This window comes from Athene cunicularia, assembly GCF_003259725.1.
Source record: "Athene cunicularia isolate RWA chromosome 7 unlocalized genomic scaffold, athCun1 chr7_part2, whole genome shotgun sequence".
Classification (NCBI taxonomy): Eukaryota; Metazoa; Chordata; class Aves; order Strigiformes; family Strigidae; genus Athene; species Athene cunicularia.
This window is the reverse complement of record NW_020799108.1, coordinates 4,235,104-4,251,222: the sequence shown is the minus strand read 5'-3', so window position 1 is coordinate 4,251,222 and position 16,119 is coordinate 4,235,104. Positions and strand designations below refer to the sequence as shown.

The window sequence follows — 16,119 nt, the reverse complement described above, 5'->3', positions numbered from 1 at the left end:
AAAAGTCAGTGTGACTCTGAACAACAGCGGGCTATCCCAGAGTACTGTGCTTCCACTGCTTTATTTTTAGCAGCATAAATAAATGTTTCATAAATGCTCTGAAATCCACTGAGCTGTGTCTAATTCCACCACATATGGAAGTGGGTTTTGTCTATTTCAGCTTTCAAATAGCCCTGATTCTTAGCTTTTAGGCCTTTAAGAGAGAAGGTCCAGCCACACCACCAGCATCTGAGTAAGTCATCTCACAGAAGCTGCTGGTTTATACTAACAGAACGACACCCATTTTACTGGGACAAGGCATTACTTAAAATTTGCTGAAGATCATACAGTGAGAAGCACACAACTTTTGCACACCTATACAATATTATCCTATGAACAAACTCAAGAGTGGTAGAGTAAGACGTGAACCATGTAAGGGCTTACTTATGCATAAACACCTGCCAAAACACATGCCCACGCTTACCGCGAGTCTGTAATTGCTTGCTGAAAAACGGCCACTTACTAGTCAAGGGCTACTGGGGCCACTACAAAGCTGCTTTGTCTACCCTCGTCCCAGCAATAACACAAAAAGCATAGTCCCATAAACATACTGAACTCAAAAGCACACTACTGCCAACCCGCCCTCCTCACAGCACCCCCAGCGCCCCAGCGGGTCGGAAGCCATTTTGTGCGTGACCGACACTCACAAGCGCCGGCGGAAAGTTGCGCGCAGGAGACGCCCCTCCCGCCACAGCGCCGCCGCCATCTTGTGGGAGCGGGACAGGCTTATTTGCGCAGTTTCGAATTTCATCTCTTGAGGTAGACTATAAAGCGAAACGAAAAGCACAATTCTTCCCTCACTTCGCCCTAAAACACCTAACGGCACGACTCACGATAAAATCGTCAGGGTTAGCGAATGTGGCTCGGAAGATGTATAATGATGGGAAGGCGGATAAAGTCAGTTCCCGAGTCCCTCAGCGAGGGGAGACCTCTGCCTTAAACAGCGTTGGTATTTGTGCGTAGAGGCGGCTCAGGTCTCTCCAGCAGCCCTAAGAAGTACGAGCGAAAAGCGCTCTGCGTGCCTTACTGATGTGAAAGAGAAGTGATACTCGAAACCACGCCTGGTGCTAGGGAGCCTGTTGCTAGGCCGGTACCGCCCCCTTCTCCTCCCTGCTCCCAGTGCCGGACGTGGCCCCGCTGCTGTAGATGAGACTTCCCCGGCGCGTTTGGGTGCGTTACACCTTTACCTTTTTCCTTTACCTCGCATCTCTCTCCTCGCTCTGCATCTCCAGTATAGGCGCCCTAACACACTGTGCTCCGTGATCGGGTCCTTTTCCCTGTATAGGCCCGGTCCTCACCGCGGAGGCGGGCTGAGCTGGGGTGCGGAGAGCAGGAGTGTCTGGCGCAAGTAGGGCCTGAGCCCGACCTTGCTCGTGAGGAAAACCAGAACCCGACATGGGCCATCCGTCTGAAACTTCTGTCTTGCAGAGCGGAGTTTCCTCTCGCTTTGTTTTCCGGGTGTGATTTAAAATGATGTAGTTAGAAAGTTGTGGGGAGACCTGTGTAAACTCCCTACGGTAAAACCAGTTTTAGTTTGTATTTTTGATGAGGAGGACTGGGGTGTTAAACTAGTGAATATCTAAATGGAAATCAGCACGGTCACTGCTAGTTTGCACCTGAACAAACTAATGTAATACCGTAGTGAGAATTAGAAATGTGACAACTATTGCAAGATTTCCCTGTTTTCTCTAAGTGTCTTGTACTAAATCTTGCTTTTATAGGGAAATGTGAAAGCTGTGGAGCAGGCTCCAAACGATTCAACACTTTGAAAAATGTCAGATGATACAGATTCAAAATTCAGTTACCTTTGTGTGGTTTCACTATTTGTATCTCTTCAAATAAAGCAGAACAGAGTAAGCACTAGTCCTCCCAGTAGCAAACTAACTTCCTACTCTCTCCTCTAGCGTAGGGGCTTCCACATGAGCTCATCTTGTGAAAGAAAGGTCATTTTCCAAATCGGAACTACACCCACTCATGTTATATCCTGTTTTAGCTGCTGCAGAGATGGTTGTGAAATGTTGAAGAAACAAATGCTGTCAGAAATGACAGACTCCGATTGTAGGCCATGTTTAGAGCGTGAAATGTTTCCCTGCTTCTCTTGAAAGACTTTCCCTCTTAATATGAGGCCAGATATGTTCACTTATCATTGTTAATACAGGACTCTGCCTTGATAATCACATTGGTATTTGTATATTCTGCAGGATTTGTGTTGCAATCATGGGAACAAGGGCTTCATTCATGGTATTAAACAGCAAAGAGTAAAATTGCTTGAACATTGTCCATGCTTATCAGCCTCCACTTGTGAATGCCAGCAGGGTGTTACTTGGAGCCTTGTGTGTCTTTATGTGGGAAGTTCTAGTATGTTGTTACTTCCTGCTCCCCGGTAGAGGGGGGGAAGTAGCTATTCCTGATTTTGATTATATTCTGTATGGACTGGGGGCAGCGTGCAATAGTTCAAAAATAGGAGTATAATTAACTTTTATTAGCTTCATAGAAGCTAATGAACTTAGGGATGGGTTTTTGCCTGTTCTGTGTGGTCTGAGGAGTAAATATTCTTGCTAATATCCTCAGGTGTTTTACCTTAAATTTTTTCTTGTGAACATTGTTTACAGTATAATACCCAGGGTCAAAAGTCAGTACAGACTTAGACAAATACGCCAGTGACAAATGTGGTTTCCTGTGCACTATGTGAGAAATTAATCAGCTTTAAAATTGTACACTTTGTTCAGGAAAGTCTGAAAATTAACTAAACCGGAAACTTTAAGTGCACTTTAGTATAATCTCTTTGATCTCTCAGACTTATTTTGGGGACAGGAGGACAGATGAGTCAGCCTAGAATTGATGATTTTCTTAGCAGACTATTTCCCAGAAGAACCCTTCATATGTGAAAGTTTGGGGTAATAGTGACCTCAAATAGCCAGACTTCTAGAAAACTCCCTTCATCGGTCACTTTCCTTCACCGTGCCAGGGGTTTTCCTAGGGTTTTGAATACAGGAGGAAAAGAGATCTTGTTCTGTGTGTAAGCCTGCCCCTTTAACTCATTGCTCCTAATGTTACTGACATGATCTTGCAGTATTCTTTTATCTGTCAGTGGTGGTGGTTGTATTAGACTTCAGCTATTTGGAGTTATTCTGGATTTCTTACAAATCAGGAATATGAATGAGAAGAAACTAAAAGAAGTTTATTTTTTCAACCATCTTCCTGCTCCATAAGCTTTGCGTTGAAATCTTTACTCAGTCCATGAAACACTGAACTGACGAGGAAAATCTTGAGTGTTTTCTTGAAACAATATTGGCAAATTACACATGCAAATGAACACATAAATTATTGGGACGGCTTTATCTCTGAAGAGTATGAACTTTTTTTCCCTCTTGAGATAATAAGCTGGTTTTCCTCTCTTCTTTGTAAAGAATTTCCATTCAATAACTCTTCTCATTGCAGACCCCAGGTAATTAAATTGAAAGCTAGAATGCTGGGTTTTACATTGTCTTGGCTTTTCTCTTTAATTGTTGTAGCTATGATAACTGTATCTGTGACATTTGCAGAAGTGGTGATGGTATCAGAAGGAAGGGTGAAGCATGATGCCTTTCACCTTTCATCATGAAGTGGGTCTGGCTCAGGTGGAATGTATTGGGCTTGTCCCAGTAGTGTGACATTTCTTCTATCAAAATATGGGACATGGTTTTTGGATACAAGTTATAAACTTTTTTAGTTTATACAGAACTCTTCACGTTGCTCTTACTCGTTCCCCACTCAGAACCCTGGGGATATTAACGTTACTGACACATCACTGTATGTGCGCAGTTGTTTTTCCTTTTATTGGGAGCATCATTTCTGGTTCACCGGACCACTGGAATCATACGGAAGAATGCATGATCCTAGGTCATTTTTCCTTGTTTTTTCTCCCACTGAAATTGGGAAGTAGCCCCCAGCAGTAATTTGTGATGTTGATTTTTGTCCAACAGAAAATGAGTTGATGTAATCAACTTTGTCTATGGACGATCATTGGAAAATACTGGATGGAAACTAATGCTGGATCTGGATCAGTGATTTGGCAATGGTCAAATACCAGTATTCCAATGTACTTGTGGACAGACTTGCATGCAGGTAAGAGAGTTTCAACACTAGAAGTATTGATCGTATTTTTTTATAATGAGTACATGATTTATTTTATATAAAGGAAGTTCACAAAAATAAATAATTCATATGTGCTTTTTTAAAGGCAAATTATTTTTAAGATAACATATAAGTAGTAATTTTGCATGTCTGAAATGCTAACTCTGTAGGAAATAGCTTCCTACCACATACCCTCTCTTTTTTTAAACTAGTTTTAAAAGATTAGATAAAAATCAATTGGAGTGGTTTTTTTAAAAAAGTTTATCTGTGATTTCTGAAAATGGTCAAAAGTTGTTAAATTCCCTTCTCCCTTTAGAGTGAGTCATAAATATGACTTCCTCAAGCTCTTTTGAAAGTCCCAGCTGTATGTACATGGGAGATGATTTCATATGAGTGTGCTTTGTGGGAGATGATTTCATATGAGTGTGTTTTGTGCCTCCCCCTTCTTGACTGCATTATGTCTTGAAAACTGTCTTTGTCCTTCCATAGAATTCTCACTAATATTTGATGCTAGATTGAAAATAAGAAGTACTTAAGAAGTACAATAAATATGCTTTTCCTCTGATAGAAAACTGTATAAAACACAAGCCAGTACATGAGCGTTTCCTCTGCTTATCAGAGGCCTGAAAATTTCACCCCCCGCCCTTCCACGCCAGCTATACAAGTGATAGCATTGCAGGTCCATGTGTAAAATAGAATAGGTTCAAAAGTACAAATACTTTGTCTACCCAGTTTGGTTTTGTTGGAAACAAAACTTTTCAGCTTGTTATATTAAAAATACTGTGGACCTGGGCATTTGAGAAGGGCAGCTTCTACTGGTGTTTCTTCTCTGTTTGAGAGTTTTTTTGCTGTTCGCACTGTTGGGTTAAATTTGGGTTAAATGTTGTTGCACTTCTTAGAGCAAACAGTGCATTTAATTCTCTGAAGTTCCCAAATGGTGTGATGTGATAAGGGAAGACACTGTGTTTGTGCCTGTCCCTTTTGGGTTCTGAAGAACAGAACTGTATCAGAGAGGACAGGTGTTGCTTTTTTCTGGTTGTGTGCTGTAGCAGGAGTAGTATAATTGTACGTTTTCTCTAGGTGTTTAGTGGAGTCTATGTAGAACGCACATAGGAGGCTGCGATGGGCTAAGCAGGGTATCTGCAGCGGTGTTACTGTCAGCTGCAGTTGAATACACTTCTGAAAATGAGCCCAAGTGGCCTCAGTGACATTTTGAGGACTCTCTGGTCTCGTTTACACTGTGATCTGGAAGTGCAGGAGTACTTAAGCTAAGTAATACTTGAATCTCCTGGTGTGGTGGATTTAAGATATTTTACAGCTTGCCTGTACTGCCCTTCCTTACCTCCCCTTTCTGTTTTGCTTCTGAAGTTGGGACCTTGTGGTCATAGCAGTTACTTGTGTTAAAATCCTCTGGTGATTCAGACATGCTATCGACAAGATTAACAGTGACTTTATTTTCAAAATACTGATGACTTCTTATTCTGACTGTCAGCAACAGTGATGGAGGAGAAAGCCACTGCAATCTTTGACTCCTTAGAAAATACGTCTCACTGGGATAGATGAAGATAAAGGAGACTTTTCCCTAGGAACTTGAATTTGATATGCTCTTTTAGTGAGCAGTGGGAACCCAATCCATGGGTTTAATCAAATCCAACTCTTACTCCCCTTTTGAGGAAAGTCGGGTGGATATATGGAGTTATTTTGCATTTAAACAGTATTGGGTTGGGGGAAAAAAAGCTTATATATGAGTATCTCTCATCTTCTTAATGCATGGACAAAATATCTGACATTTTTGATGGCAACAAAATGCTGAAACTGCTTTAAAAGATATTATCCAGGTGCTAGAATGTTTCACTGTATTAGGCTTTGAAGTCAAATTGGCTTTTTCTTTTCAGAATGGTTTAAACAAAACTATGCAGTATAGTGACTGAACTCCTTGTAAGGGCTAAGATTTGTTTTCAGGTTGCTCATTTCACCCTTCTCCATGTAATGGGGATCAGAGAAGGTTAAATAGAATTGCCATAGCTGGTGACAGCAGAAGTTGACCAGAGCACTCTACTTATTTTGTTCATCACAAGAGTGGGTTTTTTTCTAGGTTTTCAATTTTATTTCAGTTTTCAGTGTGGTGAAACATGAATGTCACATGAAGAAAAAGGTGACCTATGGCTTATCTTATACCTGCAAAATTAACCAGTTTGCATCCCTAAGGTTGGAATGTTTTCTTTGTGTGGTTCTTTGATCTTTCTGAGCATGGAGGGTGGTGTGTGTGTAGAATCCTTAAAACCCAAGTCACTTAGATTGGAGTCCCTTTAAATGATGCTAATAAGGAAGAAAATCCACACATTCCTGAATTTATAGATAATATTTTTAAATATTACATGTTACATTGTGAATATTCCCTTTATTTTTGTTTCATTTAAGGGAAAGTGTGTGCCTGATAGTAGTGGGTTTATATGTGGGGTTTTTTAACTCTTTTGTCTACAGTGTGTGATTACACTACCTCTTAGCTCCCAAAAATCTTGTTGAAAATGCCTTGAGACTTTTAGGGAAGATTGGTGGTGGTGAGCTGGGAGGTGGAGGGTTGCTGGGAAAAAGTCAGAGCTTTAGACCTAAGTTGCTGTGGAACTTAACTCCTGTTTTCAGAATCACTTGAAATATCACTCATCAGCAAGCTGATGACTTTTGTTTCACTTCCTACAGAATTTACAGACTTGTGTTAAGGTAATTTTACTTTAAAAATAACTTAAATTTTTTCTGATTAGTATGACCTACCAAGTATTTTTTGTTCTGTAATGAACAGCTGGGAGAACCCCTTGAGAACAGGAGGTCTGCATAGACTACGTTGGTGTTTTAGTTGCAAGTGAAATACATCAAATGGAAGAGTTAACTGCAAACTTGTACAGCATATCACTGATCTAGTAACTTTTCATTCTCTCCCACAGAACTGCTTATGTAAAAAGGCATCTAGTTAAGAATGAACACCAGAGAAGTGCTGTGGTAGACATGGGCTTCATTTCATGTTGGCTTCCTGTTTAAAAAACAGGAGGCTGTCAATTTTAAAGGGACAGCAACAAAGTGATGACCAGGTGCCAAGTGCCAGCTGTCCTTATTCACCAGATTGAACAAGAATTGGATAAAGACGAAGAAGAGATGGTGGTTTTCCTGTGCAGAGACCTTGCTCCTGACTTGGCCACTGCTGACCTTAGAGAGCTCTTGGTGGCTTTGAATGAAAGGGAGAAATTGTCTTTTCTTGGCTTGTCTGAGCTGTTGTACAGAGTTAAGAGGTTTGACTTGCTGAGGAGAATCTTGAAGACTGAGAAAGCCACAGTGGAAGCTAACCTTGCCAGGAGTCTCAGACTTGTCTCTGATTACAGGTAATATATTTATTTCAGATTTCAAGGCTACTCTGTTTTCAAAATGTGTGTGAGTTGTTTGGGGGGTGGGAAGTGGTGGGTTTTGTTTCTTTTTTAAATAGGTCTGGAAGGTAAAAGAAAAGCAGAAAAGGGCATTGTATCTAGAGTTATAATGAGAAGAATATGTCAAGTTTAGTCCCTAAAATAAGCCTTAGAAGCTTCTTACAAGTCATGGCATTAGAAGCATCTGTCTTTAAGGAGTTTGTGTGTGTTAATAAAACCAGTGATGTTCTAGATTAGCAGACAGAAAGGATGAACATCATGAATTGGAGCTATTTTCCTTTCTAGTTTGCTTTGGGCACATAGCCTTGTGGTACAGCTTTTCTCAGGGGAACTCTCTCTTACTACTTTTTATTCTGTAGCTTTAAGAGGCTTAAACTAAGAAGCTCCAGTTACCTTCTTTGAGAGACTTCAGAAAGAAATATATGTACTCATAAGGAAGATTTTCCTGTGTTACCTTCTCACTGAAATAAAAACCCTGTAACTACTAGGTAAAAAAGTTAAAGATGTGTTTTGTTGTCTCATTATCTCCATCTCTTGAGATACTAAGGAGACTTCTGTTTTCCTAGCAGTGGCTATTACAGTCGGTCTAAACACAGGTGCTGATAAGCAAGAGTTTGTAATTGGATCTTTGAGTAGGGTAGGCTTTTTTTTCTGTTGTTTAATTGGGAATGGCACATTAAGACTGGAAGATGGGAGAAGTTGGGTAGTTGGACAAGGGTAGAATCTTGCTGAAAGCTAGTCCGTTAGAAATGTCTCAACTTTTATTTCAGGGTACTAATGGTAGAGATTAATGAAAATCTGGAAAAAGAAGAAGTGAGTTCTCTTGTTTTTCTACTCAGAGATTATGCACCTCGTATGAAAATGGTAAAAGATAAGGTATGTTTTTCTACTGGTCTTCTCTGAAGCAATGAGAGATTGAAGTAAAAAGAAAAGTAGCTAGACAGCAAAGGAGGGGAAACAGTACTGCAAGGGGTAGTGAGGCAGGAGTATACAGAAGTCAGGAAGGAGTAGTGGCTTCTGTTTCATATTTTGTTTTTTAATTCAAGAAAAGAAGCATAAGAAACAGTAAGAGGGAACAGTGGAGGTTTGCTGTAGTGAATGGTGTTAGAATGAATCTCACAGGCATTAAAAAAAAAAACCAAACAACTGTTTTCAGTATTACTGATCTGAAAATTCATATATGAAGGATCTCAAACCCATACTCATATGAAATGTATCTTGAATTGCAAGGTCATATTTTGTGTTTGTGCTCTGCTTCACTCAGAAAAGGTTTATTTTAATTATGTCTTTCTCTGTACATCTGCACTCTGAATATTTGTTTAAAGTGCTCTGAGAAAGCAGAGATTCGGTAGAGAGGGTTCAGAAAACTTCACCACTGTGCATAGAAGGCTGAAGATTTCTGTATTCTTCCTTTGAGGTTTTTTCTTTTTCTCTTTAACCAAAGGGGGAGAGAGGCCCTGCAAATTCCCCAAAGCTTTTCTTACCTCTTCCTTTGCACATGTGAGATGACATTCCAAGTGGCTGGCTTTGTAGCAAGAAGGAAGTGAAAAACTGTTTCCTCAAAATTTTTGCTTTTAAGAATATCTCTTTCTAGTTTCCATTATTCCTATGATAATACCAAGAATTCTTATATCTTCCAGATAATTTTCTTAGTGTTTCAGAATCTCATGACCCTACTTCTTGAATATGCAACCTTTATGACCTCCCCACATTATTTTCTGGTTTGCTTTGTTACTGATAGAGAACAAATTACTGATATGACAGTTTGTTTTTCTGTTGCTATTCTAGAGTTTTCTAGCTCTTGTGATTGACCTGGAGAAACTAAATTTGGTGGCTCCTAATCAACTGGATTTGCTGGAAAATTGTTTTCGAAATATTCACAGGGTAGACCTGATTAGGAAGATTCAGAAATTCAGACACGAAGGTAAGATGCTATTTTTACACTGGTTACTTTTGATAGCAAGGATCTTACTGAAAATAAAATAATGAGTTACAAGTCAGAGTATTTGTATGCTTCATGGATTTAGGCTTTTAAAACAGCTGATGTATCATGGTGTATTTTTCTGTGTGTTTCTGTTAAATTTTCAGCTTTAATGTCCTCTGGTCATTCTCAGCCAGTATATGTAAATGCACTTCAGGCATCTCTCCCTAATCTCAGTCTGATCGATCCTCCTTATAATTCAGGGGTAAGTATACAATAAATCAGACAGATTCTTTCTAAATATTGCCAGACATTGAAAGGGGATTCATCTTTGCAGAGCCTAAGGAATGAGAGATTTCTAGTAACTAAAATATTTCTTGGTTTATTTCTCATATTCCTATTTGCTGGGTTTAGGGTCTGATTTAAATCTTATGTCTGAGAAAGATCCCCTTTAAAGAGCTTCTGGGCATTTTTTCCTATTAATTGGAAATATCTACAAAAACTGTATCTTGAAAGGTTTTTTTACTCCTCTGGGGAGTGAAAAGTTTTGACTGTTCTTTGCAATACATACTGTTCTTCATACTTCAGGACTTTGCAGGGAAAGTAGCTTTTTAACTTTAGAAGCAGAAGGTATGGCTTTTTAAGAACAGCTTTTTGTAAGTTTTTTGGTGGGTTTTGTCTTTATGTTTGGGTTAGGTCTGGAATAGTATGAGCTTAATAAAGTCTTTGGCCTTGCTAAATGTATTTGATGAGATTATTTCTGTCATGTGTTGAGTAAATATGTATGTATAAAGCTTACATATAAGACACCAGTGATGCAATTTGTCTTTACTAATAAAGCCACAACAGCTTTATTTTCCACACTACTAATGGGAAAGAGTTTTCACTGACTTGCCATATTGTTATAATATTGTTATAATTTACTTTCTAATTCAGTGGCAGTTCCTCCCTGCTGCTCTTACAGGAAACAAAATTCACATCTTCAGACGGTTTTTATTGTTTTACTACATTATGGAATAAGCCTTTCGTTGCTGTTCAGGGCAAGCTGGTAACTTTTTTCTGAAAGGGAATGGTTTTGAGGGGGTTGTTTATGATTTTTGTTAGGGGGGTTTTACTTGTTATTTTGTAATACTAATTAGCTGATAGATGTGAATCTAAAATATATAATCATTTTATTGAGGAAGAAAAATACTGTTGTGTTATATTGTGCGGCACACAATTATTCATTCTTGAAGGAGAGAGGAGAAAATAGAACTTTTTTTCATTTTTAGATCCAGAATGTGAACAAAGAAGAATCACAGACTGGACAAAGTTTTATTCTGGGTAAGAGCAGTTTGATAATTTGAAAGAGCCACGTGATAAATTTCATTGTTTGATAGAATCGTGGAATGTTTTGGGTTGGAAGGGTTCTTAAGGTTTAGTTACATCCCCCTTGTCATGGGCAGGGACCCCTTCCACTAGACGAGGTTGCTCAAAGCCCCGTCCAACCTGGCCTTGAACACTGCCAGGGAGGGGGCAGCCACAGCTGCTCTGGGAAACCTGTGCCGGTGTGTCACCACCCTCACAGGAAGAGTTTCTTCCTTGCATCTAATCTAAATCTGCCCTCTTTCAGTTTAAAACCGTTACCCCTTGTCCTATGCCTATACTCCCTGACGCAGAGTCCCCCCCCATCTTTTCTGTAGCCCCTTTCAGTACTGGAAGGCCACTGTAGGGTCTCCCTGGAGCCTTCTCTTCTCTGGGATGAACAACCCCAACTCTCTCAGCCTGTCCTCACAGGGGAGGTGCTCCAGCCCCCTGATTATCTTCAAGGCTTCCTATGGACCCGCTCAAGCAGGTCCATGTCCTCCTTATGTTGGGGCCCCAGAGCTGGACACAGCACTGCAGGTGGGGTCTCATGAGAGTGGAGTAGAGGGGGAGAATCACCTCCCTTGCCCTGCTGGCCACACTTCTCTTGATGCAGCCCAGAACATGGTTGGCTTTCTAGGCTGTGAGCGCACATTGCTGGTTCAGTCAGTTTTCCATCCACTAATACCCCAAAGTCCTTCTCTGCAGGGCTGCTCTCATTCTGCTCCTTGTCTGACCTGTATTTGTGCTTGGGATTGCCCCGACCCATGTGTAGGACCTTGCACTTGGCCTTGTTGAACTTCATGAGATTTGCATGGTTCCAGCTCTCCAGCCTGTCCAGGTCCCTCTGGATGGCACTTCCCTTCCCTCCAGCATGTCAACTGCATCACACATCTTGGTATCGTTGGCAAACTTGCTGAGGGTGCACTGAACCCCACTGTTCATGTTGCCAACAGAGATGTTAAACAGCACCAGTACCAGCACAGAATGCTGAGGGAATCCCATTTGTAAATGTTCTCCTCTTGGACATCGAGCTGTTGACCACAACTCTTTTGAGTGTGACCATCCAGCCAATTCCTTATCCACTGAGTGTCCATCCTTCAAACCTGTGTCTCTCCACTTTCAAGACAAATATGTCGTGTGGGGCAGTGTCAGAAGCTTTGAACAATCCAGGTGGATGACATCAGTTGCTCTTCCCTTATCCACCAGTGCTGTAACCGTGTCATAGAAGGCCACTAACTTTGTCTGGCATGATTTGCCCCCGGTGAGGCCTTTTTGGGTGCCACCAATCACCTCCGTATTTTCCACATGCCCGGGCACAGTTTCCAGGAGAATCTGCTTCATGATCTTGCTGGGCACAGAAGTGAGACTGACTAGCTTGTAGTTCCCTGGGTCTTCCTTTTTTTCATTTTTAAAAATGGGGTTATGTTTCCCCTTTTCCAGTCAGTGGGAACTTCACTGGACCACCATGACTTACTCACATACAATGGATAGTGGCTTAGCCACTTCATCTGCCAGTTCCCTCAGGACTCAGAGATGCATCTCATCAGGTCCCATGGACTTGGGCACCTTCAGAGTCCTTAGATGGTCTTGAATCTGATCTTCTACAGTGGCTGGTTCTTCCTTCTTATGCACTCTAGAAGGTATCAGAGGTTGAAGTGTGCCAGGAGGACCAGGGCTTGCGAACGTGAGGCTGCACCTACCTGTCTGTAGAGGGCTTAACTCCCTCAGTCTTCCTGGTTGGGTGGTCTAGAGTGCATAAGCAATCCAGGAGGTTCCTGGAACATGTTGATGGTAAGTAACTTCCTTCTCCAAGTGATAGAGGAGCCAACAAGAAGAGGTGCTGTGCTGGACCTTGTTCTTACCAACAAGAAGGCACTTGTGGGGAGTGTGAAAGTGCAGGGGCAGCCTGGGCTGCAGTGACCACAAAATGGGGGCATTCATAGCCCACTATAGCATCTCTTGTCCCTGCCTTCTTTTTAATCCTGACCCATAAGCTCTCGGTCAGCTCCTCATCCATCTCCAGGCATGTCTCTGGGCACTCCAGCTGGTCACTGACATAGCAAATGAGCCCCTCTCCTCATCTCCCCTGCCTGTCTTTCCTAAAGAGCCTGTCTCCTTCCATTCCCACACTCCAGTCATAGGAGCGATCCCATCACATCTCCATGATGCCAGTAAGATCGCAGCCCTGTAGGTGTGTGCATGTCTCTAGCCCATCTTGTTTATTCCCTTTTGTTTATTCTCCTCTTGTTTATGATAATGGTGTTTATGGCTGATCCAGTTGATAACAGCAGGACCAGAGAGTATTTAGTAGCTCTGAAAATGGAGCCTTGCCTCATTATTTGCTCTTGTATTTGCTTTGTTTCTTAGATCTTAGAACTTTATTGAAATTGTTGTGGGCTTCCACTGTCACAATGTTTTAACAGAAAAAATAGTTTATTAATAAAACCATGGAAAATGTTGGCTAGCCAGCTCTGGAGACCTGTGTAGTGCAGCTGTGCCCATTAAGTCTTGAATAGGAAGTTTTTGTGCCAGTTTAGTGGTGAACTCTCCAACAGGCCAGCCAGGAAGATGTCTGGTGAGTACCAGGTTCTTACCATGTGTGTTATATTCTTTCTGGAAACCCAAAATACCTCTCAAATATGGTTATTTTTTAAAGAGTAGTTGGCTGAAATCTCTCAGTATGAGAGACACTGATTGTTCCTTTGTTTATTCTAGTCACAAGCAGTGTGGAAAGCAATCCAAATAACATTTTAGAGGTGAAAAATTGGGGTTTTTTTTAACTTCAGTAATGTACATGGAAACTAAGAGGTCCAGATGAGTAGGAACTTGGCTGAACTAGGTAGGTTCTTTAATTGATTTTGTGTCAAAGAACTGTCACTGGTACTCACATACTGAGATTACTTCTGTATGTTCTAACTACAGCAGAACCAATCCACATGTCCATTCAGGAATCAGGACCAGTGTCACATAAGGTATGTGCATATGTATGCATGTAAGTAGAATAAAAACCTCTGCAGGTATTTACCTTAGTTTTCTTTGTGTTTCGTTTTGAGATTTCCTTTAATTGCATGCAGACAGAACAACATGTACTTCCATATGTTCCTCAGCCATAAACAGGTTTTGTTCTGCCTTTTCACAATATATTTGTAATGTGAAGTACTTGCTGATATTCTGGAAGCAGCAGTGTGCAAAATGAATGTACATGTTATTAGTAGAGGCTAAGTGAAGACCTGTTGGAAGTCAGACCTCTTGCCATCTACATTAGAAATTGCAGGGCTTCTCTGCATGCAGTAAATTTTGTTCTTTATTCTCTTTCTGTTCCTTGCTCTCCGGGTAGAAGAGATACATGCTTTGGGTATTAATGATAAGAATAGACTACTGCTATTTTCACTAACTTTTCTGTAAGTCAGGAATCAGGTAGTTACCTATAGCAAATTGATTGTAATCTTTTTAAAGAGGAAGGGAGTTGTGGTAAGAGTCATTACAGATTATTTAGGAGGTTGTTCCACTAAATAAGGAAAGAAATGTTGTTCTGATGAGCTGTGCTTGCTTGCACACCTGAAGAACACAGAAGTTCTCTACACTTATTGTGCTGGCACTGTGAAGTTTATAGCTCCCCATATGTCAATAAAAGTTACACTTAAGGAAATTAATTCTGAAGTACTATAGAAGGATCATTGCTGTCATAGTCTAGGTCTTTAAAAAGCCTCTCCACCCCATACAGCTGTTTTTTTTTTTTTTTTTTTTTTTTACTTTTGAAGATCTGTCCAGAGTTAAGGTTCAGTCTCAAACTTGCTTCTCTCATTTTTGATACAGTCTTAGCCTTTAATAATCCTTAAGGATTATTACGGTACTAAGATTGCATAACACAAGGATGCAAAAATTAAGCCTATACAAGAAATAAGGGAAAAAATCATTAGTCCAGGTCTCCTGATTTTTTTAGTTTTGTTGTGTAGATAAGACATACTACATCCCAGTAGATAGACTTCTGCTAGCTACTCTGGAAAAACAACATATAATTCAAAAGATCTGAGGTGGTTAAATTTAAGAAAATAATCAAGTCTGTGAGTTGAGCATTTGACATGTTAACTTAGTATTTGTCCTTTATGTTCCTCAGGTGTTTGATGATCAGTACAGAATGCAAAGTCAACCTTTAGGAATATGCCTGATAATAGACTGTATCGGCAATGACACAGGTAAGTCTCTGAATATGAACTCCTTTATCTCGTTAATCTCTGATAATAAGAACAATTTAGCATAAAGAATATGATGTATGTTTACCAGCCAGACTAAGGTAATGTTGTCCTAGTCAGCTAGTCTATCATTTGTAGTAAATCTTCTAAAGCAGAGAGTTGGAAGGCCCAACCTGAGGTTAAAGACAACTGTCCTCACTATTGCAAACAATGTTTGTTTGGGTTTTGGGGCAAAATCTCTGAATGAAAGAATTTGGAAGGACATAGACTGAATTTTGAGAGGGAGAAAGAGTGTTCAGAGACCAACAGAATAGTTAAGCTACAGTCATACAGCAGGTTATTGGCAGAGGTGGGAAAGATAGTGTTTCCCACCACTTAACCAAAAGCAAAGCTGTTGCAGATTTGAAGCATAGTCATACTGGACACGACAGATTTTGAAGGCATAGAGCTGAAGGGACGTGGTCCTTTTTTAGTAATGCATCTAGGCTTTCTTGCACAGTTTAATTGAAACTGTCACCATGGCTTTATAGGGAAAGGAATTTTCTTCCTTCCCTCTTGGTTTAGTTAAAAAAACCCAAACCAAACCAATTTGCATGTAGAATTCAAGTCAGTCAGTGCCATGGTTAAGGTGTGGGTTTTTCCTAATTGCCTTTGTAGAATCCAAAAACTAGATTCTTGCATAAGCAAAAAAGCCCCTCATCATTCTAACACATGGGGCTAAAAGTAAAAATGAAGAGCATACTTGCAGTCAGTTCTGTAATAAGCTAGGAGATGTAGGAGAAGAGTTGGGTTTGTGAGCGTATCTTTTCTCTTTCTCACAACTAATGGTCCAGCAGATGCACCAACTTAGAATGACTGATGTAGTCATTGAAGAGCAGTGGATGCAGAGCACAGACACAGAAAGTAAAATGTTTATGTTTGCTTGACAATAGTATTTTAAGTAAATGATACAAAACAAGACACTTAGTTTGCCACTAGGGTAATGGGAACTAGAACTGATTCACAATCATGCTATGGGATCTGATTTTGGTCTGTCCTACCAAGTTTATCAGTGACCTCTGGCCAGAGGAGGGGGGGGGGGGGGGGG

The 16,119-nt window shown here is 40.6% G+C and overlaps 1 protein-coding gene across 8 annotated transcripts in view; it reads left to right on the top strand.

Moving 5' to 3' along the window:
* The window catches only part of CFLAR (CASP8 and FADD like apoptosis regulator), a 25,800-nt gene continuing 9,681 nt past the window's right edge, over nt 1-16,119 (top strand). For 3 of the 8 annotated variants that reach the window (XR_003398859.1, XR_003398858.1, XM_026853291.1), the window contains exons 1-9: nt 1,053-1,209; nt 4,005-4,146; nt 7,098-7,529; nt 8,342-8,447; nt 9,360-9,495; nt 9,660-9,757; nt 10,764-10,815; nt 13,762-13,811; nt 14,957-15,035. Coding sequence is in view for 6 of the 8 variants with exons in the window: in XM_026853291.1 (XP_026709092.1) it covers nt 7,234-7,529; nt 8,342-8,447; nt 9,360-9,495; nt 9,660-9,757; nt 10,764-10,815; nt 13,762-13,811; nt 14,957-15,035 (817 nt within the window). In the remaining 2 variants the exon portion in view is untranslated. The other 5 variants (XM_026853294.1, XM_026853293.1, XM_026853292.1 and 2 more) reach the window with 5 other exon arrangements.